Source organism: Aulonocara stuartgranti, assembly GCF_965226115.1.
Source record: "Aulonocara stuartgranti genome assembly, chromosome: 5".
Lineage (NCBI taxonomy): Eukaryota > Metazoa > Chordata > Actinopteri > Cichliformes > Cichlidae > Aulonocara > Aulonocara stuartgranti.
Window position 1 is genome coordinate 14626320 of NC_138943.1, and position 22915 is coordinate 14649234.

The window sequence follows — 22915 nt, forward strand, 5'->3', positions numbered from 1 at the left end:
TCTCAGGTAAACAATAACGTGGCGCACAGCGTGACGTGAAAAAAGGCACATACCTTTGACGTTGTGTGACGAACTCTGTATTCCTCGTCCACATATAAAGGCAAAAAAAGGGTTTTAAAAAATCTCTGTTTTCAGTGATTCGAAACGCCTTTTACGTGTGGACGAAACAGCTACATTTTCAAAAATACCGTGTAGGTGTGGACGTAGCATAAAAGAGTTAGTAGTTTATTTTAATACTACCTGTAATTTATTGCAGATTACTTGTATTTGCTTAATTGTTTACTAACTGTTTGAGGTGTGAAATAAACTGCAATGGAGCAAAATATGGGTGTGTGTGTGTAACCGGTGTGATTCTGCGTTGTGTCTGATAAAAAAGGTAAAAGAAAGAAAGACCTCCAAGTAAATAATTTGCCCACTCCAGCTCCTCTCCCACAGGGGAATTGTAGAAAAAGGGGCTGGCATTTATTTTTTACATTAAACATAAAATATGCATTTACACGTAACATATTTGACATAAGATAAAACAAAAACAACAACATGAAATCCGACATACCTGATAAAAAAGGTAAAAGAAAGAAAGACCTCCAAGTAAATAATTTGCCCACTCCAGCTCCTAGACCAAATACAAACAGTGGGGAAGAGGGTTAGCTCAACCCATCACAGCTCCCAAGCTAGCAAGGAGTATATATTCATTTATGGCGCCTAAAACACATTTATGATACACACATACTACACACTTATAACATCTTACAAAAACAGGCTTAATAATGACAATAACTGAACTAACATCGCAATCATAAACATCAGGGTGGCTAAATATGAATTATGTGTGTTTTAAGGTGTTGGAAGAAATGACACCCACCTCTCCCACAGGGGAATTGTAGAAAAAGGGGAGAGGCAAAAGGGGTACACTGTATTTATAGTATTGCACCAAAGAAGAAGAAGAAAAGAATGAGGAGGGGCTCTAACTGATAATGAACACAACTACAGGCTTGGAGGTCCTGAAAGTCAGGTATAAAAGGAGCAGTTTGGGGGTTTAGAACACATTTTGTGTAATTATAACAATGTGATTTATGACCCTGTTACATGTGGTTGGAGGATGTGTTAGTGCGTGCACGCGGGGGGGGGGGGGGGGGGGGGGGGCATTTTTCATGTAAAACAAAGGGGGGCCCAGCAAAAAAAGTTTGGGAACCACTGGTCTATTATGACTTCATTGTGTATGCCAAATTTTTGGTCATGAGTTATTTAAAAATGAATTTGTTCTGTCACACACAAAGAAATTACTTGATCAACAGCTTATAATAATAATAATAATGGATTGGATTTATATAGCGCTTTTCAAGGAACCCAAAGCGCTTTACAATTCCATTATTCATTCACTCTCACATTCACACACTGGTGGAGGCAAGCTACAGTTGTAGCCACAGCTGCCCTGGGGCAGACTGACAGAAGCGAGGCTGCCATATTGCGCCATTGGCCCCTCTGGCCAACACCAGTAGGCGGTAGGGTAAAGTGTCTTGCCCAAGGTTTGTTGATATCCTTGAGTTTGAGGATTGGGCAATCCTTCCCTTAAAAAGATTCTGAACAAAGTATTAAAAATTATTTTTAAAAAGTTTGTGGGGTTTTTTTTAAGTCTAGTTCCTCAGTATTTACATAGTAATTGTAGCTTGTTGCTATGTAGAAAGACTAGTGGGAACAAAACGGGAAGGTGGAACATGCAGGAAGTTGACGCTTGAATGAGAAAACTGAAAGCAAACAAGCTGAAGTGCAGCCTGCTCGGAATCAGGGAGACAGCAGAGAGATAAACACATCGAGTTAACTGCAGGGTTTGTTTTATAGATGAAGATGAAGCTACTTTTTGTTCTCAGTCTGATGGTTTTCATGCCAACGATGGTTGAACCAGCTCCTACTGAAGAGCGACCCACGTGGCCAAGAACAACAGGTAAACGTACAAAAGAATCTTAAAGGCATTTCTAGTAATTGCAAATACATGACAAAAAAGTGTGAAATTACTCAACATATTTTAGGCTACGTTCACACTGCAGGCGAAAGCGCATCAAATCCGATTTTTTTTTACCCTATGCGACCCATATCCGATCATGGTATGACAGTGTGAACGGGACAAATCCGATATTTTCAAATCCGATCTGGGTCACTTTCGTATGTGGTACTGAATCCAATACATATCCGATGTTTTAGTAAGCGACTACTTATTATGCATCTCAGGTCATCCCCCTGCTGCAATGGTGTAACCCGAATTTGAAAGCTAAGTGGAAATCCATAGAATTCAATACAACCCCAAAATTTCAACTACAAGCTTCAATTGCGGATAAAAAATTGGCAGACCGTTTAGAAGATAAAGGACCATGGATAAGCCACACTTTAAAAATATGGAATAAAGTGACTAAAATATGTGGTAGTGAACGAATACTAAAAGTATTTAGATGGTGTGCTTATGACACAGATTTTAAACCAAATGAAAGTGATAATAGATTTCAGTCCTGGATAGAGAGTGGACTAACAACATTCCATTCCTTCACACATAAAGGGACACTACAGAGTTTCCAGTCTTTACAAATAAGAAATGGCTTAAGACAAGTAGATTTCTTCAGGTTTCTTCAAATGAGGGATTACTTTAACAAACACTACAATATCCCAAACCCAAATATGGTTGAGTTAGAAATTTTTAAGATAGTTAAATTAGCATATGATAGTTCTCTGAGAAAGGCAATCTCCAAACTATATGATGTGCTCCTTCAAGCAAGGAAGGATACTACTCAAAATGTTAAGATTAAATGGGAATTGGAATCGGGGATGGGTATAACAAACGAGAACTGGGAGAGGATTTGTAATTTTCATTGGTACTCAACAAGTTCTTTATCTTGGAGAGACCACTGTTGGAAGAACATTATTAGATTTTTCAAAACCCCTCATCAAACTAAATATAAAAATGGGACAGCAGAATGCTGGAGAAGATGTGGATCAGAAGAGGCACATCATTATCATATCTTTTGGGACTGCCCTAACTTAAAAAATTACTGGCTGGGAATTCATACAACTTTGTGTGAGGTTTTTAAGATAAAATTTGACATCAATTTTGTAAATTTGTACTTGGGCTCGGTTGCTGGCTCGGTCCGGGGAGGGGACACAAAACTCTTACAAGCGCTATTAGCGGCCAGCAAAAAATCAATAACCAGAAAGTGGTTAAATCCAACTCCGCCAACACTTGAGGATTGGTTTAATGTGGTTTTCGAAATATTTAAAATGGAAAAATTGACATTCTTTTTTAAAATTCAAAAAGACAAATTCTACAAAATATGGAATAAATGGATTAGCTTTGTGTCCCCCATCCACCCTGAATTTAGGTAAGACCAGCCCTGAATTGGTGTATCTCCCATGTATCGTACAATGTCAGGTTGACCATCAACTTCATAATATGTACCTAATGTAGTCTTTGTAAATAAGTTAAACATGCTGCATTATGTAACACACTGTCAAGCAAACGAGTTAATTTTATTTTTTTTTTGCTATCAGAATGTAAAACAAAAGGACTAAGAAAAAGATTTTTTTTCTTTTTTTGACTAAATAATGTCAATGCACTTTATTGTAACAAATCCCTTTTTTTTCTTCAATAAAAATATAATAAAAAAAAAAAAGCGACTGCTGTTTGAACGGTCATGTCGAGACAGACGCCAATTATCAGCGCCGGAGAAGCACCCGAGAAGACATCGCGAACGCTTCCTGGCCATCCAGTGTAGATGTCAGTGAAACTGTTGGGAAGACAATGCTGGAGAAACGTGAACATTTTATTTGTACTGTATAATCTGCAGATTGTGACAGAAATCTGCAGCTATCCTTTGAAGCACCGCTCCTCTAAAACAGCAATAAGGATAATTATTAGTTTATCTACATTATTATGTAAATAACAAAATAACTTAAAGCAAAAATTGGGAAACGTAAAGTCCGAAGTCTTTATATTAAGGGCCATCAGTCAAACAATACTGTTTACTCTGGGTCTAAACTGAGCGCGTTGTGTGTGACGTCTTCTTTTGCGCATGCGGGCCGCTTTAAGCGTTCACACTAGAGCGTGTTTGCTGTCGTATTTTATTTGCAGTGTGAACAAGCAGGCAAAAAAATCGGATTTGATCAAAAAATCAGAATTGAGCATCAAGACCTGCAGTGTGAACGTATCCTTAGATGCTTTGATTACTGCTTTGCGCACTCTTGGCATTCTCTCGATTAGCCTGATGAGGTCGTCACCTGAAATGGTTTTCCAACAGTTTATAAGGAGTTCCCAGAAATGCTGAACACTTGTTGGCCCTTTTGCCTTCACTTTGCGATCCATTTCATCCCAAACCATCTCATTTGGGTTTATGGTAAGGTGACTGTGGAGGCCAGGCCATCTGGCACAGAAATTTAATTGCATTCTACAGACGCAAAGAGTTATAAAAAGAACAAAGAACTAATTTGATTCCAATGTGAGGATGAAACATTACAGATATTCTTCTGTCACCAGAAAGGAAATAAAGGAGCTGGATTTTAGTGTTTTTAAAGGTGTAAACTTTTGCAGAGGATTGGGGTGTGTGCTGTTTAGTTTTTACTAAACCTGCTTTTGGGAGCAAAACCCCGGAAGTCAACATAAAAACACATATAATGAAGGAAGAAGGAAGGAAGGAAAACGTTATAACGGCTTTTTTGTTGTCTTTTTGTCTGCAGGAAGTTCTGAAATAAATCTAGACGGGAGGATGTTCACTTTGTCTCGTAATTATGGAGGCGTAATCTTCTATCACCCCAATTATCATTTCCAAACTCCCTACCCAACCAGAAGCTACAAAGTCGGAGCTCCAAACACCACCAAACATCCAAAGACCACCACCACCAAACCTCCAAAGACCACCACCACCAAAGCTACAACCACACAGAGTCCAACCAGAAGTGAGTATGTACATTCAAAGAGGTGGTGTGGACGCAGTCAGCGGTTTATTCTACTGGCATTAGATTTACTGGTTGTACAGAGAAGGATTAAACAGCTACTTTGATCTGAAGCAGGACTGGAAAAGTCCTCTTTTTTGCCCGTTTAACTACACAGTTAATCCCAGAGATATTTGAATATATGAAAAAGAAGTGTCTGTGAAGGTTCTCAGTCATCCAGGTCATTGTAGTCTAAGGAGCTTTGAAAGAAAAGCGTCTGGACTTCTTTAAGGTGCTTGAAGACGTTTCACCTCTCATCCGAGAAGCTTCTTCAGGGTCCTTTTGTCCCTCTTGGGGTGACACTCCCACAGGGCTTAAATCTGGGACTCTCCACCATTTGACCCTAGAACTAAAGAAGCTTCTCAGATGAGAGGGGAAACATCCAGACGCTTTTCTTTCCAAGCTCCTTAGACCATGAAAAAAAAGTTTCAAGAATTCATCTCAGGTTTTCGGCATGATAAAAAATTGCTGCTTGGGGCTTGAATTGCGAGAAATAAATTTGAAAAATTACATGAAATATTTCTGTTAGCTCGGCGAGCTAATTATAACATGAAAAATTTTGTTAATTGACAGAATATTTTTAATGCAAACCCACTGTAATCTTTCCATGTTCTGTGCAATATTTTTGGCTCATGTGCAATTATTTTGGTCCCAGTCTGTTTCAATGTTTCCTACACATACACCATGTATATAGTTCCACTCACATATGTATACATATACACTGTTTTTTATTTTATTTTTATTCTATTTATTTAATTATTTATTTATTTTCCGCCTTCGTTGTATATTGGTTTCTCTTCTTCTTACTTTAGCACCTTTGTGGTTCAGCTACCCAATTTCGCTGTGCAAGAAACTGCACAATGACAATAAAAAGCTCTAAGTCTCTAAGTCTAAGTCTCTAATAATATAGTTAAAATATAATATTTTCATATAATATTTTCATTCATATTTTCATAATAGATGGTGAAAAAACAGGAACTTTCTGTTAATAGTTTTTCTTTTGCTTATTTATGTTGGTGAAGTGTAAATGGCCATAGAGGAGGTCTTTATCAGTAGGAAAAGCTGTAAAACTCATGGAAACACAGTGAAAAGCATGAAATTTACGTCCTCCTCTACACTGTACAGACTGCCAGATTGTAGTCTTTTGCAGGCCAATTCCAGCACCCGGGCCTTATGCTTGACACCCCTTGGTTTAGTCTGTTTGAAGCCAGACAACAAAATTGGCAAAAGTGCTGACTCTGTAAGTGTATAATCTTATAGACTGTAATTCCATTAAACTAATAAAATAAAAATAAAAAACACAAACAAACAGTAGTGTAGCATTACCTTATTATCCAGAAGTCCAGCCTGTGCAGCTGAATGACTGTGTGCACTGCAGATCAATGAAATTGATCCGCTGAAATTGGTACAGTTTATATTCACATTGATCCTGAGCAGGTAAAATATCTTGCAAACCAACTAAAGGAAAGAAAACATTCGTCAAAGCCCGATGCAATCATTTTAAGGAAATGTGTTGTCCAACCTGTTTTTGTTACATCTCTTGCAGGTGTGTCAGTGTGTCTGCGTTACATGACTGACGCTGTGCAGCCAACCTTCCCACTCTTCACTCTCAGTCCAGACACATCCTCTCTGAGTCTGCAGCGTAGCTTTGACACGTTCATGCTGTCCTATTATGATTCCTTCAGTGTGGACCTGCAGCCCATTGTGCGCTTATGGCCAGACATTAAGCAGGACATCTGGACCAGTGTCTGCCTCACTGTGGACACCAGTAAGAGTGTGGTCCAGATGTTCAGTGGCGGGTATATGAGCCCCAGGAAGGTGATGCCTTATCAGGTGAGAATGTCGACAAAGTTAGAATCAGCATGTTAAAAACTGTGTGGATGCACAGACAGAAAGACAAATTCACTAAACAGAGCAAAGTAGTGTGCGAGTCCAGGTGTGCAGGAAGCATTCTGGTCAGATTAATGAACCACCTCAGGTATTTATTTATTTGAGTATTTTTAATTGAAATGTCTCTCCAATGAGCGGAACCCAGACACCTTTCAGAGGAAGTTCATTTTCCTCACTTGTATCCATGATTTTCTCACAGCTCGTGGTCACAGGGAAAAATAGATCCACTGGTAAACTTAGAGCTTTACCTTAATATTCAGCCATCTCTTAGTCACATTACAGTCTGTCTCTCAAGAAACAAGACCCTGAGATAGCTGGACTCCACCAGCTGGAACAGTAACTCCTTTCCACCCTTTTTGTGCCTGAGACTTCAACAGAAGACATAATAATGACAACATAGAATCTATTTTTGTTTTGTTTTGTTTATATCTAAGTGAAGAAAACACTCAAATGACTCCTTCATTGTAATCCAGATTTCTGAAAGGCTTTAAAAAGTAGACAATATTATTCTCAAAATCACTTAATCATCTTTAATTTTGATCTTCTCTTTTTTCTGTGTGTTCAGTATGTGTGGTCAGGCGAGCCTGTGATTAGTTTCCCAGGTTTTGATGGTCAGCTGACAGACGTCCAGGTGTGGGACTATCCTCTGCGATATAAAGACATCTTCTACTACATGAGCAGAAGTTATTACGGGTAAGATCTCTATGCTGAACTCACACACCGACCGTTTAATCATAACCACAGTATAAATGACAATATTAAAGATATAAATAAAGTAAAAAATTCATTTAAAACAGGCCTTGTCTTAAATTTGCTTTTTAATGTTTAAGCTTTGTTTTAAAAGCTTGTTAAAAGCGTGTGTTTTGTTGTGGTTTTAGGTCTTACAGCGGCTCTGTCATCTCCTGGTCCTACATCAGATACGATAACAGAGGAAGGGCAGTCTTGGAGGACAACTTTGACATGCGAGCAAAAGTTGAGCAAGAGAGTAGACGGAAGGAAAAGAAGATGAGATTCTTCAGTGTGGAGGAAAACAAGCTGCTGCTTTAATGACAGAAGATGAAACTGTCCTGTGAAGCTGAGATGTCTCTTTTCCCAGTGGCTAAAAACTGGAGGGTGGTCCCCTTCTTCCCCTTCTTCTTTTGTATTAATGTATATATCAGAGTTCACTTCATGCAGCTGTACAGTGTAATCCATTATCTTTTATCTTTTGTTTCATCAGCCTTTTTTGTTTTTGTTTGTTTTTTCGATCATAATCACTTGAAATCTGAAATGTCGGTGGAAGTTTTCACAGAGGTGAAGGCTGAGGTTAATTTTCCCTTTGACTTCTAAAGGACAGTCTTTTTGAAGCTACGGGAGTTGCCATATGAAAAATTAAAATTTAATGCACTGGCAAAAGTCCCGACTGTGAATATTTAATCTCTTATTTTACTTGGAAGTTTTACTTTTAAAATATGAAACACCATAAGAAAAAACAACAATGCAGCTCAAATTTATAAAGGAATTCTGCTGTAGTCAGAGAAACCTGTCAGCAAGACTTACTGGGCTTACCCTGTAAAGGAAATGAAGAAATAATTTACTTTATGACTTAAATATCTATCTATCTATGAATTTTTAAAAAATGCTGTTTTCACTGTGTAAGAAAATGAAAATTATATTGTAAATTGTGAAAAAATTATTATCAAAAATGATTTACACATTACTTAAAATTACGTGCAGTACTTAATTTGCTTGCAGTATAACTATTTCTTTGCTTCCAGTAAAGTTGACTGTCACTCCCTTACTCTAGTGTGCCTAGCTTTAATTATTTCTGGAGCTCTGCATGAAAGTTTGGGCGACAAGTTTAAGGAAGTGAAAGATGAAATTTACAGACACAGCAAGCTGTTAATATGAGATAAAGTTCAACACTGGTTTGAGTAGAGGAAGTAAAAGCTCACATACAGATTTAATAAAAGCTAAAGTAACTTAAGAATTTCCATATAGTATTGGTTCTTGTGTCAGTTTTACCTCTTGTTAAATGATGTGGAAAAGCTGTTGTGGTGAGCAGAGCTACTCAATCTTTTAGTGTTACTTTAGTCTAAATAGACTGGAATCAGCCGTTATGGACTGTATTCATACCGCACAGCAGTCATGACCTCTGAGTTGAACTTGCAGACAGGTTGAGGTGTGTTTGCTGATAGTCCAGGAACCAAACAAAGTCCAAAATGCCCAAAACACAGGAATAATATCAGAGTCCAAACACCAGAAATCACAAGGGATACAAATACAGGACGCACAGAGCGAGGAAACAAAGAGCTGCAACAACAACACGACCCCAACCCAAAGGACAAAACAGGACTGAGAAAATATATACAAGAGATACAAGAAAACACAATCAACATAAGAAAAAGAAGAAGTTTATTTGTGTAGCAGTTTTTAAAGCACACAGTTACAAAGTGAACAAAGTGATTTTGAATAAAATCACATTACAATAAGTGTACTTGTTATACTTCTTCTTTTATAAACATGTGTCTTGTTTCATTTATTTATTTAGTTTTTAATAAACAGTTTAGTTTTTCGTAACATGAACGCTAACATTTCAGATTCAGAATCACAACATCCTATTTAGTTGTTTGTGCACTTCTGCTTAATACCAGCTGATTGCTGGAGGTAACCTTGTGTGCCTTTGCTTTGTTGGTAGCAGTTGAGCGGAGGCATTGGTTCAACATCAGTGACCGCATAAAGGAGTTGGGCACTTTGATACCCGAGTCATCAGACCTGTAGGTCGTACTGGCGCTTTCATTTTCCACTGCTCACATAAAGTTACACTGTTTGAATTTTAAATGCCAGGGGGCCACGCATTAGGCGTATAAATCATGATCTTGTCCTCTGCCTCTGTTGTCCTTCTTATCTTTACTGACATCGCAACAATGACAGAGAGATGCGCTGGAATAAAGGCACCATTCTCAAGGCTTCTGTAGACTACATCAGGAAACTGCAGAAGGATCAGCAGAGTGCCAAGGATGCTGAGATGAGGCAGAAGGAGTTGGAGCAAGCGAACCACTCCTTATTAATGTTACATGTCCGGGTCAGTTGAGTTTTATTTATGTAGAGCTGTTTCACAGGAATGGTCATCTCAAAGTGCGTTTTGTTATAAGCTAAAGACATTAGTGAGAGGATCCTGACAATCAAATGAGGCTGTATGAGCAAACACTTGGTGGCAGGGAGGAAGAAAGAACTTCATTTTGACAGCAAGAGATCTCTAACAGAACTATTTAGGTCGTTGGTTTGTTACGTTGATTTGGTGGGTTTGCAGTGATATCATGATATGACTTGATCATCAAGGGTTTGCCAACTGTGGATTTTACAGCCATTAAAAAGAATATCTACTGTGGACATATATGATCTCTTGATTTTCATCAGCTGAAGGCTTTTCAGGGAGCTTTTAGAACAGCCTTATAATAAGTAATTCCAATCAATAGTGCATCCTAGAAGCTTCAGTATGTCTCTGATTTACTTGGCAGAGGAAAGAGGGCATTCTTAGTTTGCTTGTTAAAGAAAATGTTCCTGGTCAAGAATAATCGATTCTTATAGCTGTCAAGGTAATGCCATCCAGACTCTCTCTCTCTATATATTAATATTAGTGGTACTATTATACTGCCATAGTGCCTAATTTTTCTATTAATAAGCAAATCTTAACAAGAAATCATAAAGCAATGTTATTGTATCAGCCTATCAGTGACTAAATGGTGCGTCAACCAACGACTGAATACGTGTATATCTCAAATGAAAGAACAAAAACTCAAAGTTTAACACTATTGCTTGATGGGAAAACACAGACTGCTGGAACATGTTAGCATTAGCAGGGATCGTGTTAAAGAATGCAAAGCAAGAGAAAGAAGCTGAGGTATGCCAAGTTACTCATGACCTGGACTGCAAATCAGGTGCAAAAGGTTTGATGGACTGATGACTCCAAATTTAGTCATAATCATCATCATCATATGCAGAGGAGGTCAGGAGAGCGCTACAGCAGTGAGTGTCTATAGCTGTCTATAAAACACGGTGGAGGCAGCAAGTTTGCTAGTCTGCAGCATTCAGATCCACCCCAAAGACTGTTCAGTGCTCAGAGAAACTGCACTATATCCAAGAGCTGCATCTGAGCCTCTACAGGCCTCAGACAGCATGTTAAATGTTAACATTCATGACAGTATAATTAGAAAAAGACCAAAGAAGTATGGCTTGTTTGGAGGGGCTGCCAGGAGAAAGCTTCTTCTCTTAAAAGAACACAACAACTCGGCTGCAAATTTGCCCTTGAAGAAGACTTCTGCAGCAACGTCTTTTTAACAGATGAGACCAAAGCGACGGTTTGGCCATCATGCACAGCAGTACCTTCAGCAAAAATCAAACACAGCATAAACACCTCAATCCAGCTGTCAAGCATGCTGATTTGAGGGTGGTGATTTGAGCTTGTTCTCCAGCCACAAGAGATAGGCACCTTGCAGTCAACAAACTCCTCTGTATGCCAAAGTTTTCTAGAGTCAAATGTCAGGCCATCTGTCCGACAGCTAAAGCGTCTCCTAAATCAGGTCATGCAACAGGATAATGACCCCGGGTACAGCAGCAAATCTACAGCATGGAAGCCCAGACCTCAACCTGACAGAAATGCTGTGTATAAAGGTAGGCTTGCAAATGTCAATGAATTGAAGCAGCTGAAGTTATTGCTGCTAACTGCTGGTTCTGTAAACTACTCAATCGCAGAATGATTGCGATGTTGAACTAAAACAAATGTCTGTATCCTAAATTGTGGATATCCTATTGTGGTGCTCTAAACTGTAACACTAAATGTGATTCAGAATGTTTTCTTTTGTATATATTATTTTACATCCAGTGGTTAATATATACCAAAGAGTATATATTTTCATTATGGTCAACAAAATTTGGGACTAAAATCTGGATTTAGATACATGAAAGCTTCTTGTTCATTTTGTGCCACGTACTGTCACATACGCTAAGTCTAATTACACAATGATTGCCTGAGCCTATTCTTGTTAAATGATGAAAAACCCAAAGGCACGTTTCAGCAGTGGATCTGTGTGAAATCAGCAACATGCAAAACGAAATCAAAATGTGGGCTATTGAGTCGAAAAACAAAAATCGCAATTCAATCATCTGAGCAGCTTTACTCATGAAATGATAACAGTTAGCTGAATTTACAGTGGCTTGCAAAAGTATTCGCCCCCCTTGAACTTTTCCACATTTTGTCACATTACAGCCACAAACATGAATCAATTTTATTGAAATTCCACGTGAAAGACCAGCACAAAGTGGTGTACACGTGAGAAGTGGAACGAAAATCATACATGATTCCAAATATTTTTTACAAATAAATAACTGCAAAGTGGGGTGTGCGTAATTATTCAGCCCCCTTTGGTCTGAGTGAAGTCAGTTGCCCATAGACATTGCCTGATGAGTGCTAATGACTAAATAAAGTGCACCTGTGTGTAATCTAATGTCAGTACAAATACAGCAGCTCTGTGACTTGTGTATGGTCACAGAACATCCACAACTGACTCCTGGAAGAAGTATGGAGCGAACTCCAGGATAAAAAAAAAAAAAAAAAAACTTACTATAGCTCCACAAAATTTGGGTTCGGGAGAAAATTCAGGGGGAAGTAGAATGGGAGGGAGAGCCTTCAGTTTTCAGGCCCCTCTTCTGTGGAACCAGCTTCCAGTCAGGAGACAGACACTGTCTCTACTTTTAAGATTAGGCTTAAAACTTTCCTTTTTGCTAAAGCATATAGTCAGGGCTGGTTAAGGTGACCCTGAATCCTGTACATTGCTGGAGAGTATTTCCTTTTTGGTCACCTTTCTCTTTTTTTTTTTTTTTTTTTTTTTCTTTTAAAATGACATCAGAAACAGCAGTATGCGACATTACGTGATGGCAGAGCTTCAGTTCATCCTTTGTCATTTTTTTTTTTTTTTTTTTTTTTTTAATAAATAGGACAGGGGGAATGAATGAGAGAAAGAGGGGGAGAGAAAGAAAGAAAACCAAAGGGGAGAAGAGACTGTGAGAAGGGGGGGGAAGAGAGAGAAAAAAAAAAAGAACTCCTGGGTCACCTGTATGGAGAAAAAAAAAAAAACAAACAAAAAAAACAAACAGAGGAGACAGCAAACAACAAAGAGCAACATAATAATAGAGAAAACAAAGCACCATCACAATAAACTAGCTAGTCATAGATATCAATATTTACTAAATAATAAACGATATTGTGCAGCACGCAAGATAGACAGCGCACAGTGTGCTTTGAGGCAGCAGCCAAGAAAGCTTTAGTCCGCGTCTGTGAATACCCATGTGTGCATACCTGTGTGGATCAGCATGCTTGCATTCCAAAGGTTTCTCCATGTAATGATCTGCTAGGGAGTGTGGGGGGGCCACAGCCCCGTCCTCCAGGGTGTGAAGCGGGTATGGAGGAGATCAAAACTCCAGACATCCAGAGGCCCCCAGAACACAAGAGACCATGGAAGACCAACAGAGGGGCAGCCGCGCCACTGTCCCAGTAAGAGCTGAGGAGAGTCCCAGATGAGGGCTCGCCCAGCAGCCGCGGAGCAGAAGTTAGGGGGAGTTGCAGTGACGCGCCCGTGAGCTCCGCCGGCCCCCAGCTGCGCCTGAGTGACCGAGCCCCAGGATTTGGTCACCTTTCTCACTCAACATGTGTTAATAGACTTCTCTGCTGAATCACACTTGTTATTAATCTCTGGATCTCGTCCACAGCATGTCTTTCATCCTGTCTTCCTTCTCTCTCCCCATCAGAGGGAGCATTCAAAGAGCTGTGCGACGGACGCCTGATGTCGGAGTTTTGTCACTTCCACAAGTTGTAAAATGTTTTGCAGATCCATTGCAGACCCCCTGCACTAGCCTGTCCCGCCGCCTGCTCACCTGCCTGTTCTTTTGGAGATTTACAGTATGTTTACCCCCTTGGCTTGCGGCGCAATTTCCTAACTCTGTTTTGTCCCTCATCCTCAGGTCACTCCAGTGCGCCACCCATCCTCCTGCATGCATCGGCTCTGTTTCATTCCCTCTCGGTCCTCGCATGTTTACCCGATCGCTGTAAATAGCCCCGTCCTTTGTAAGTATCCCCTATAAGATAGATAAGATAACCTTTATTAGTCCCACACGTGGGAAATTTGTTTTGTCACAGCAGGAAGTGGACAGTGCAAAAGTTATGAGGCAAAAATTAGAATACAATAAGAATAAATACAGTACACAACTGTACAGAATAGAATAAAATAAAATACTATATACAGTAGAATAAAAATAAAATAAATATACAATAAGATAAAAATAGAATACAAATACAAATACTATATACAACTGAGTAAAAATACAACGATGACAGAAAGGATTATTGCACTTAGTATTATTTTTCTGTTTTGTTTTTTTTTTAAGATAAGTGTCACTGTAAATAAAACAGCATTTACTGCAACCGCCGAGCCTGTGTGTGTTTCTGCTACTGAGTCCAGCCGTTATAGTCAGTCACCTAACATAAAGTAGGGAAACTGTCACGGTTCTGCTGTGTGGCAGGCAGGTTTAGGACTCAAATGCAGGACTCAGACCACAAGAGTTAAACTGAGAGAGGCAGCTTTTATTGCCGCTGAACATCCAAACACGATGAGAAAGAACATATAACCAAAAACTGGAAACTAGAAACTAAGGCCTGAGGGAAAAAAAGAAACAACAGGAAACTAGGAAGCTACTAAACTTGGAACACACTCTGAAATAACTGGGGACACGAGGAGCACGGAGAAATACACACAGCACAAAGGAGTGGTAGAAGTACGATGACGAGCACTGGAGGACACACACTGTAAATACACAGGAACAAGAGGGAATGAGGAATTGACCTCACGAGACAGGGGAAGCGAAACTAGAAATGCTGACATGAAGCAGACTTTCAAAGCTAAACAGGAAACAGCCAACAGACACAGACCTGACACTGAGCCAAAAGGGACACATGAACCAAACCTAAAAACTAGAAATCACAGAACAAAGAACTAGAGCACTAGAAATACAGAGAAAGAAACCTGGACACTAATTGTGATAACAATGAGGAAACTCAAACATCAAATCAGAACACAAGAAGTCATTTACAGCGAAGAAATCCTTAACAAAATAACACAGGGTCACCGACCCAGGACCGTGACAGAAACACAGAGCAGGCGGACACACAATCATGAGGGACGAGGCAAAACTGAACCAAGACAAACTGAAAAAATAAAAATAAATGTAAAGCATAAAAGATCAGGAAGTAACTGAAGACAGGGAAGTACAGAAATACAGACGTGACTCAGAAATCACAGGAGTGCAGGAAAAACAAACTCAGGGGCATAAATATGATTACAAATTCTCAAAGGAAACTGAGAATAAAATCATGAAGAGAAATAAAATAGAACTTGAGCTGAAGTGACACTCTGTGCTACTTTAAAAAGTATTGTCACTTTTTCTTATTTCCACTGTTTTGATTCCCTCTCTAGTCCCTGTTTGATTCTTAGTTGTGGATTAAGCATGAATGTGTGCTGCACTTAGGTTTTCAACAAATCTGACACCTCCAGAATCAAGCAAGGCCATTTCACAAAACACCGAACTGCTCCTTTAAAGCACAATATAGCACCTTAACAGATATCATTCATTACTCTCTCCCCACCACCTCTGTATTGTTATTTTCCATAATAAACACACAAAAACAACCACAACACATAAAAAATGAATAATTAGCTTCAGATTTTAATTTTTTGTCCAAATCTGTGTCTCAAATTTTTACTTAATCTTATTTCTGGTGCATTCACAGCCACATGCAGAGACATCTGAAGTGCACCTTGGCTAATCAGTGTAAATTCACACTGGTGATAAAGCTGAGTGTGGAAGGGTGGAAAAGAAGCACTTTTTGACACTTTACCTTCATTTTTTATCAATCAAGGTTGCTGTTTGGATAAGATGTGGCAGTTTTCAGCTACGTGCACAACACAAAGTCATGCACAGCCTGAGGGAGCATGGACGTGTCCAAAGTGAGAGAGTGTAAGATTTGTTTCCCATCTTGCTTCATAAACAAAACCACACACTGAAATCAAATCAAACATTTAATTTCAAAACACAATTAATCACTGTCAAGTCTTTTATGACTGGATTATTTTCTACTAATTACCCTACTCCGTCCCTACTCCGTCATCATTAAAACAACTGTTGTCTTTTTTCCTCCTCCACGCTGAAAAATCTCAGCTTCTCTTCCTTCACGCCACGGTCTTGCTCAGCTTCCCCGATTGGCTGTTTTGCCTGCATGTCATAGGAGTCCTCCATGACTGCCCTTCCTCTGTTAGAATAGCTGATGTAGGACCAGGAGATGACAGAGCCGTTGTAAGACCTAAAAACACAAGGCCGATTATAAATAAAAATAATTTTGTTTAAAAATAGATTATGGATGTTAGATATAGGGACAGCTTTTGGTGGCAGTGTAATGCAAACTCATCAGCACACAATTATAATTGCAAAGGACACATTTGGGCAAAATATGGTGGTCCTAAAGAAACAATTCACTCAAAAAACAGTAAAAGATAAATTGTCTGATTCTTATACAGCACATTTCTACTCTGAGCACTAAAAGTAGCACTTTCTCTACATAAGTGCTTTCTATTCAACATTCATACACATTCACTGGATGTATCAGAGAGTATAGTGGAGTTAGTGTCTTGCCCAAAGATATTTGGCACACAGACTGGAGCAGCCAGGGATCAAACTACCTTCCCTTCGATGACCTCCTCTACCTCCTGAGCTGCAGCCACTGAACCAGGTACCAACCAGGCACCACGCTCACATAGATGACTTCAGGTCTGCACTGTTATTTAACTTGATTCCAAAAGAGGGCGCTCCATGCCCAGATAAACTTTTTCGGTGCTTCGGTTGAACATTTCTACTTTGTGCTACATATTTTAACATGAGATGTCATGCAGAGAGATGACAGAAAGATAACTATTGTTCTCATTAACAAATGAAGCAGAATTCTCACACCCATTGTGTAACATTATGATGAGTTTATTTCTTCATGTATTAGACAATTTTTTTTTAACTATTGGGAATAAAACACACTTAAAATCAGTCTTAATGCAGTGATGATGGTCTGTGCTGCAGTGAGGTTTAAGTTAGCTGTACATGTAAAACTGGAACACACACACATAAACACACACACACACAGGATCTTACCCATAGTAGCCTTTAGTGATGTAGTAAAAAACTTCTTTATAGTTCAGAGGATAATCCCACACGTGGACGTCTGTCAGCTGACCATCAAAACCCGGGAAGTCAATGACAGGCTCACCTGCCCACACATACTGAACACACACACACAAACGCACACACAGTGAAGGTTTTATTGGCTAACAGGGGTGTTTGCTTGTGTGTTTTTTTTAGGAGGAAATGCTAACTGCTGTAGACCTGAAATATGATTGATCTGTATATTTTGTTACCCATATTTCCATAGTTTGCATTCTGAGTGAAAAAAAAAGGCTTTTAAGCTTTTAGAAAGGTTACAGCTTCCTCACTGTGTCATCATTTATTAGATGTTATGGATGCAGTAACTTTTCCATTTGCCTCAAGTCTGAAAGATGTTAATAAATAAAAGTGTTTCCTTTTCTATGCTACGTATTTAAACTAAACATGTGGGTGTATGTGGGTGTCTACACACTAATTCTAATAATTCTCACCTGAGTGGGCAGCACCTTCCTGACGCTCATGTACACACCATTGAACAGCTGGACCACACCTTTACTGGTGTCCACAGTGAGGCAGACACTGGTCCAGATGTCCTGTTTAATGTCCGGCCATGAATACACAATGGGTTCCAGGCCCACGCTGTTGTGATCCTGATATGATAGCGTGAATACGTCAGCGCTACCCTGCAGCTTTAGAGTGGATTTCTTTGGACTGACAGTGAAGAGCGGGAAGGTTTGATACATATAGTCAGTCATGTAACGCAGACACACAGACACACCTGTGAAAAGGTGAGTAAAAATGTAGACGTTACTTAACATGATTATTGACTTTACATGCAGTTTAAACAGGTTAAATTGGTTCCTGGAAATGGTCAGGAACAGTGTGTAACAGGCTTTGAGGTATGTTCCCCTTTCTGCAGTTAATAATCTCTATATCTGGGTGCTTAACCCACCACTGTTTCCATTATTTATGTAACAGATTAGCCTTTATGCTCCACCTTACTGATGTCTTCTTTATCTCTTGTCATCGTAGGTTTGCCTTTTAGTGCCATTTGTGTTGCTATGTCTTTTTCTGGACTTCCTTATCAGCTTCAATAAATCTAAATAATAAAGGAACTGACACCTGCACACCTATTTCCATCACCATGGTAACTTGTGCCGCAGACCTAGCTTCTGCTTAAACATTTTATGTTCATGAGATCAACAGGTATGAACTCGTCACCTACTGACCAGTTTCTGGAAAATACGTCACCTTTCCCTCAGACCTATTAAAAAGAGCCTGTAGAGTTTTTGTCTTTTTTGGATGAGTATCATGAAGAAATAGTGACTCTTAGAAGCATCTTTATTGCTTGCCTTTCCCCAGCTGTCCACATACAACTCTTAAATATTTTTATAATTCTTTAAGCTTTAATACAGTGGTATGACCCTAAAATGAGGCACCTATACCTTGTAGAACTTGCTTTTAGTTTGTATTTCAGTCTGTTTAACATCTCTGAGTTTTTCCAACATTATAATTTGAGCATCTTTATGAAATATGGGCCTCTGCAGTCTTCATATGCTGCCAACACCGCCTCTTTCATAGTTAGAATGGTTAACCCTAGATTTACCTTGCGTCCACTTTTGTGTGACCTCTTAGCATGGGGATGTAAAACATAAGGCCTGGGGTCAGATTTGGCCCAGTAAAGAGAGTTAATTGCAAGTAATAAAAGTTTTTAAAAACTATTAAATGACAGGGTTTTTTTTTCACAATCTGCCTTAGAAATTTCAATTTGGGATTTTTTTTAAAACATTTTTTGTGTGTTGTTGTTGTTGTTTTACAATTCGAAGACAGTCTGGGCAATCAGCTACCAAAATGTTTTATGCAATTTTACTCATTTGAGTTTTGTTTTTTTTGTTTGTTTTTTTTTACAATTTGAGCCCAAAGAGTTCTGTTAAGATTTCTTAAATTTACCACAACAGAATTTTTGTATATTGTAGAAAAATTACAGGTAAGATTACACTTATTTAAAAATTATGGTAAGATACCTCAGAGATAAATGTGTAGAAAAGATTGAATTCAATAAAATCAAATTGAATTGAAGTGGTGCAGCCTTCTTAAGATCAAAGTTGGTTATATGTGCATTGTAATATGAGTTTGTCATCCCTGGCTTAGTAGGACTCCTGATGTTGCAGTAAGGGAAAGCCAGATTTAAAAAGCTATGTCCAAATTGTTTTGTGTGTATGTAGGTTTTTAAAAAATTTTCATGGATTTCTGAACTACCGAACTTCCTAGCTGGAATCCCGGGATCTCCCAGGATTGGGGATGATATTTTCCAGAGAACTGATTTGTCATCAGGGAGGTCATTCTGTTTATGTTGATCTCTTCTTTCCACAGTCTGCTCTGGGGCAGGTTATCTTCACAGCTTTAGCTCGTCGATAAGAAGTTAACTGTTTTTGTAACCCTGAAAACCTGCTTAGTAAAAAAGGCATCTGCTACCTTTTTAATGCACACAAAATTATGTCATGATATTACATCAGGTTTTGATACAGAAATGAACTGTAACAAAGATTGTGTTGCTCTTGGTTTTCTTTTGTTTAAAAACCTTTCTATAAGAGACCAGACCAACGAAGAAACATAAAAGTCAGTGTTTGAATAATGAGTACAAAAAATTGAATGCCCTGCTCACCTGTAGTTGGACTCACTGCAGTTGGGGCTCTGGTTGTAGCTGCGGTGGTCATGGGAGCTCTGTCTTTGTGTCTTCTGGTTTGGTAGGGAGTGGGGAAATGATAACTGGGGGGATAGAAGGTTACTCCTCCATTATTAGAAGACAGAGTGAACATCTTCCCATTTAGATTTAGTCCAGCACGTCCTGAAGAAAGAAACAGAAAGCCTGAACTAATATAAAAATGATCCTTTCACTCTTTGTGTGTCTGTCAGTTTTCTGTTATGATACTTATATAATTCTACTCTACCTGAACACATAACGCACTACAAGCCTCATTCATGCAATCAAACACACATTTAAGAAAAAGAATACCTCCTACATCACAAGTTTAGATTTGGTGTGTGTGTGTGTGTGTGTGTGTGTGTGTGTGTGTGTGTGTGTGTGTGTGTGTGTGTGTGTGTACCTGTTGTTGTTAGCCATGCATCTGGTTGTCCAGGTGGGGCTGGTCCAACACCAATGACCTCCATCGCTGGTAGAATAATCATCAGAATGGCAACAAGAAGCAGTTTCATCTTCTTCATCCCTGACACTGTAGTGAAGCGTCTGAGCATCTGTGCTGTGTGGATGTGTTTTTCTCTCTGCTCCCTCTCTGAATCTGAGCAGGCTTCACTTCAGCTCATTTAGTTATGTTCCTGTTTGAGATGATATCAGCAGCTTTGAGTCCAACACTCTACTATTGTTGCCACTTCTGACAACAAAAAATGGAGTCAAGCAAGCGTTCCTATTTCCTTCTGTCTTCGCTGTACCGTCAGGTGATTGAGTTCAATTTAAAGATTCCTTGACTGCACATTTGCCTTTATGTTTGCTTTTGTGAACAGACACAACATTGTATCTGCCATGGCCATAAAAAGGAATAAATATAGCATTCACATTACAAAATATCAGGTAACAAACAAAACACTTCTTGCCTTCAGAATCTGTTGTGCAGCTTTCACAGTATGTTTTGAACCTTTGTACTGTGAAGAGTCTCCAATCAGTTTTGCTGTATCTGGCTCAAAGCAAAACTCTTTGCTCTCTCATTTGTTCTCCCACATTGAAAAAGTGCTCTATTGGATTGAGATATGGTGACTGTGGACTGACAACAGTTAAAATCTACTTCCAACTATGTTTCCTCCTATTGTGGCTCTGTAGTAAAATCTCTCTATAACTTCTTCTTTTGAAACAAACTGGACACAAAAAACAAAATGCCACAGCTGCTGCACAAGAAGTTTGATAGATAAGAAGACGCACTTCTGCTTATGGTGATTTTTTAATGTACCTGTTTGATGCATCAATTCAGGTATAAATGACTTTATAGCCTAAATGTAAATACAGATACTGGAGTGTGTTAAACTGTTTTAACTGTTTCCTACCCCACACTTTGAGAGAGCAGCACCAGCCATTACTTACAAATGGTCATGCAAAATCAAACTTAATACAAATACCTGAATCCCAAGCATCTATTAGGATAGTCTTAAATATAACACTAAATGTGATTCAGAACATTTTTGCTTTTGGTTGCATAATTCTACATAGTTGTTTTACATAGTTTTACATGTTGCCCAGAGGAAACCCACACAGGCACGGGGAGAACATGCAAACTTCACACAGAAAGGCCTGGAGACAAGATGCGTTCACAGCGCCTAACAGCTGATGTGATTAAACTTACTTTTAAGCAATGTTCCCTCTAAGCTGCGCGCGTGCCCAATTGCGCACTGCTGGCACGGTCTCTGCGCACACAAAATCTGCGTTGCGCACACACACAAAAAAAAATCTAACCTGAATTGAAATTAAAATAAAAACTTTAACAGTTCTGTTTTGCAGTGTTAGTCAGTAAGTGACTGTCTGCTCCCGTATGGGATTAGAACGATGCCACCTAATCCCATAGTCCAGCCAATGATGCGATTCACATTTGTATATACACAGCTAATCAATGTCGTTGACAGGCTATGACAGCGTCCTTATGTGCCGAGACCGGTGTTTTAGCTAGCAAAGCAGCGTGGCTGATGTGGAGTGAAGCCACGTTAATGACAACGTGTACAACCATTGGATATGTGAGCAGGACAGACGGAACAACTGACGGGGAAAGTGTGGACTTTATACCAGTTTTTAAATTGTGTTGATAGGCCACAGGAGAGAAAAATCCCAAACTCTGCTGCTTCAGGCTGCTGATGCTCCACCCACTGAACGTGAGTTTGACCACAAACACGGCTTAAAGGAAGTTTCGGTGAAGGTAGGAGAGGAATGAGGAGTCCACCTTGCCTCAGATCAACTTTTATTAACTTTTTAAAGTTTTATAAACAGTTAATAAACTCTTTGCTTCATAATTAGCTCCCACAGTTTTTGTAAACACTCACAAGTCCAGTTTATCCTGTGTTCCTGAACATTTCCCAGCATTTTTTTCGTGTACTTGCCATGCATGAAAATACTTACTTCAAGTTATTCCTCCTAAAGGTGGTTCTAAAAACTACTGAATCGTGCAGTGTGATGGTGCAATAGGTCATGTGTTGTTCATCTGAGGTTGTATTTAACTAATTTTAAAACCTGGATCACTTAATTTTTTATTATGTCCTGACAAATAAAAGCATAGAACTAAAAGAGGGTGTGCTTTCTTTTTACCATGCTGTACTGTTGTTATGTATCCTGGCATCCTTTCACCTGTCTCATTCACTTTCTGTCTAAATGTAATTTAATTGTCATAAACCTGCTTTTGTAGATGTTTGTTGAGGATATTTTCATTTTCGCTTTTGGATATACGTGGATAGGCCTGCAGGCCTGTCTGGCCCACAGACTATATTTTGCCCAAGCGTGACAAAATTACATCAGCAAACATGCAACATGTGTTTACTGATGCACATCTTACATAACAGCACTGCCTTTTACGTAGCTGTACGACAGGACAGGACAACAGGAGGGTTCATTAAAGATGATAAATTATTTTGTTAATACTAAGATAAATAATTATATTGATAATAATAACTGAATAATTGTTTTGTTTTTGCTGTGGCCCATATACTGACGTGAAGAATAGTGCAGTTGGCCCTTGAAGTTGCTTTTTTTTGTTGGAGAGGATTTGTTTGTTGTTGCAATGTTAAAATAAGTTGTTTAAAAAGCAAATAATTAATTGATATGAAG

General features: G+C 39.0%; 2 protein-coding genes across 3 annotated transcripts; one reads left to right on the forward strand and one right to left on the reverse strand.

The window, feature by feature from the left end:
- The first annotated feature begins 1616 nt into the window (after window positions 1-1616).
- Window positions 1617-8641, forward strand: LOC309707329 (uncharacterized protein). Its single transcript, XM_082534635.1, has 5 exons — window positions 1617-1942; window positions 4717-4935; window positions 6518-6804; window positions 7427-7554; window positions 7740-8641. The coding sequence occupies exons 1-5, from the start codon at window positions 1840-1842 to the stop codon at window positions 7906-7908; spliced, it is 906 nt and encodes a 301-aa protein (XP_082390761.1). The 5' UTR covers window positions 1617-1839; the 3' UTR covers window positions 7909-8641.
- Window positions 8642-12641: 4000 nt separating this feature from the next.
- Window positions 12642-22295, reverse strand: LOC309706077 (C-reactive protein-like). 2 transcript variants are annotated; one of them, XM_082532320.1, is made up of 9 exons: window positions 21884-22295; window positions 20205-20433; window positions 19763-19945; window positions 17589-17875; window positions 17089-17216; window positions 16037-16252; window positions 15791-15952; window positions 13533-13974; window positions 12642-12701 (listed from the first exon to the last, which is right to left on the reverse strand). In XM_082532320.1, exons 2-6 carry the CDS (start codon window positions 20350-20352, stop codon window positions 16063-16065), a joined length of 936 nt encoding a protein of 311 aa, XP_082388446.1. In that variant the 5' UTR covers window positions 20353-20433; window positions 21884-22295; the 3' UTR covers window positions 12642-12701; window positions 13533-13974; window positions 15791-15952; window positions 16037-16062. The 2 variants fall into 2 exon arrangements, with proteins under 2 accessions (XP_082388446.1, XP_082388445.1); XM_082532319.1 differs by having other exon boundaries at window positions 15791-16252.
- Between the last annotated feature and the right edge of the window lie 620 nt (window positions 22296-22915).

Coding starts and splice junctions, on each gene's coding strand:
- LOC309707329 (XM_082534635.1), top strand. CDS start 1,840: ATGAAGATGAAGCTACTTTTTGTTCTCAGTCTGATGGTTTTCATGCCA. Junction 1,943..4,716: donor CACGTGGCCAAGAACAACAG/GTAAACGTACAA, acceptor TTTTGTCTGCAG/GAAGTTCTGAAATAAATCTA. Junction 6,805..7,426: donor GGAAGGTGATGCCTTATCAG/GTGAGAATGTCG, acceptor CTGTGTGTTCAG/TATGTGTGGTCAGGCGAGCC.
- LOC309706077 (XM_082532320.1), bottom strand. CDS start 20,352: ATGCTCAGACGCTTCACTACAGTGTCAGGGATGAAGAAGATGAAACTG. Junction 17,876..19,762: donor TGCAGTGAGTCCAACTACAG/GTGAGCAGGGCA, acceptor ACCTTTTCACAG/GTGTGTCTGTGTGTCTGCGT. Junction 17,217..17,588: donor GGAAGGTGCTGCCCACTCAG/GTGAGAATTATT, acceptor GTGTGTGTTCAG/TATGTGTGGGCAGGTGAGCC.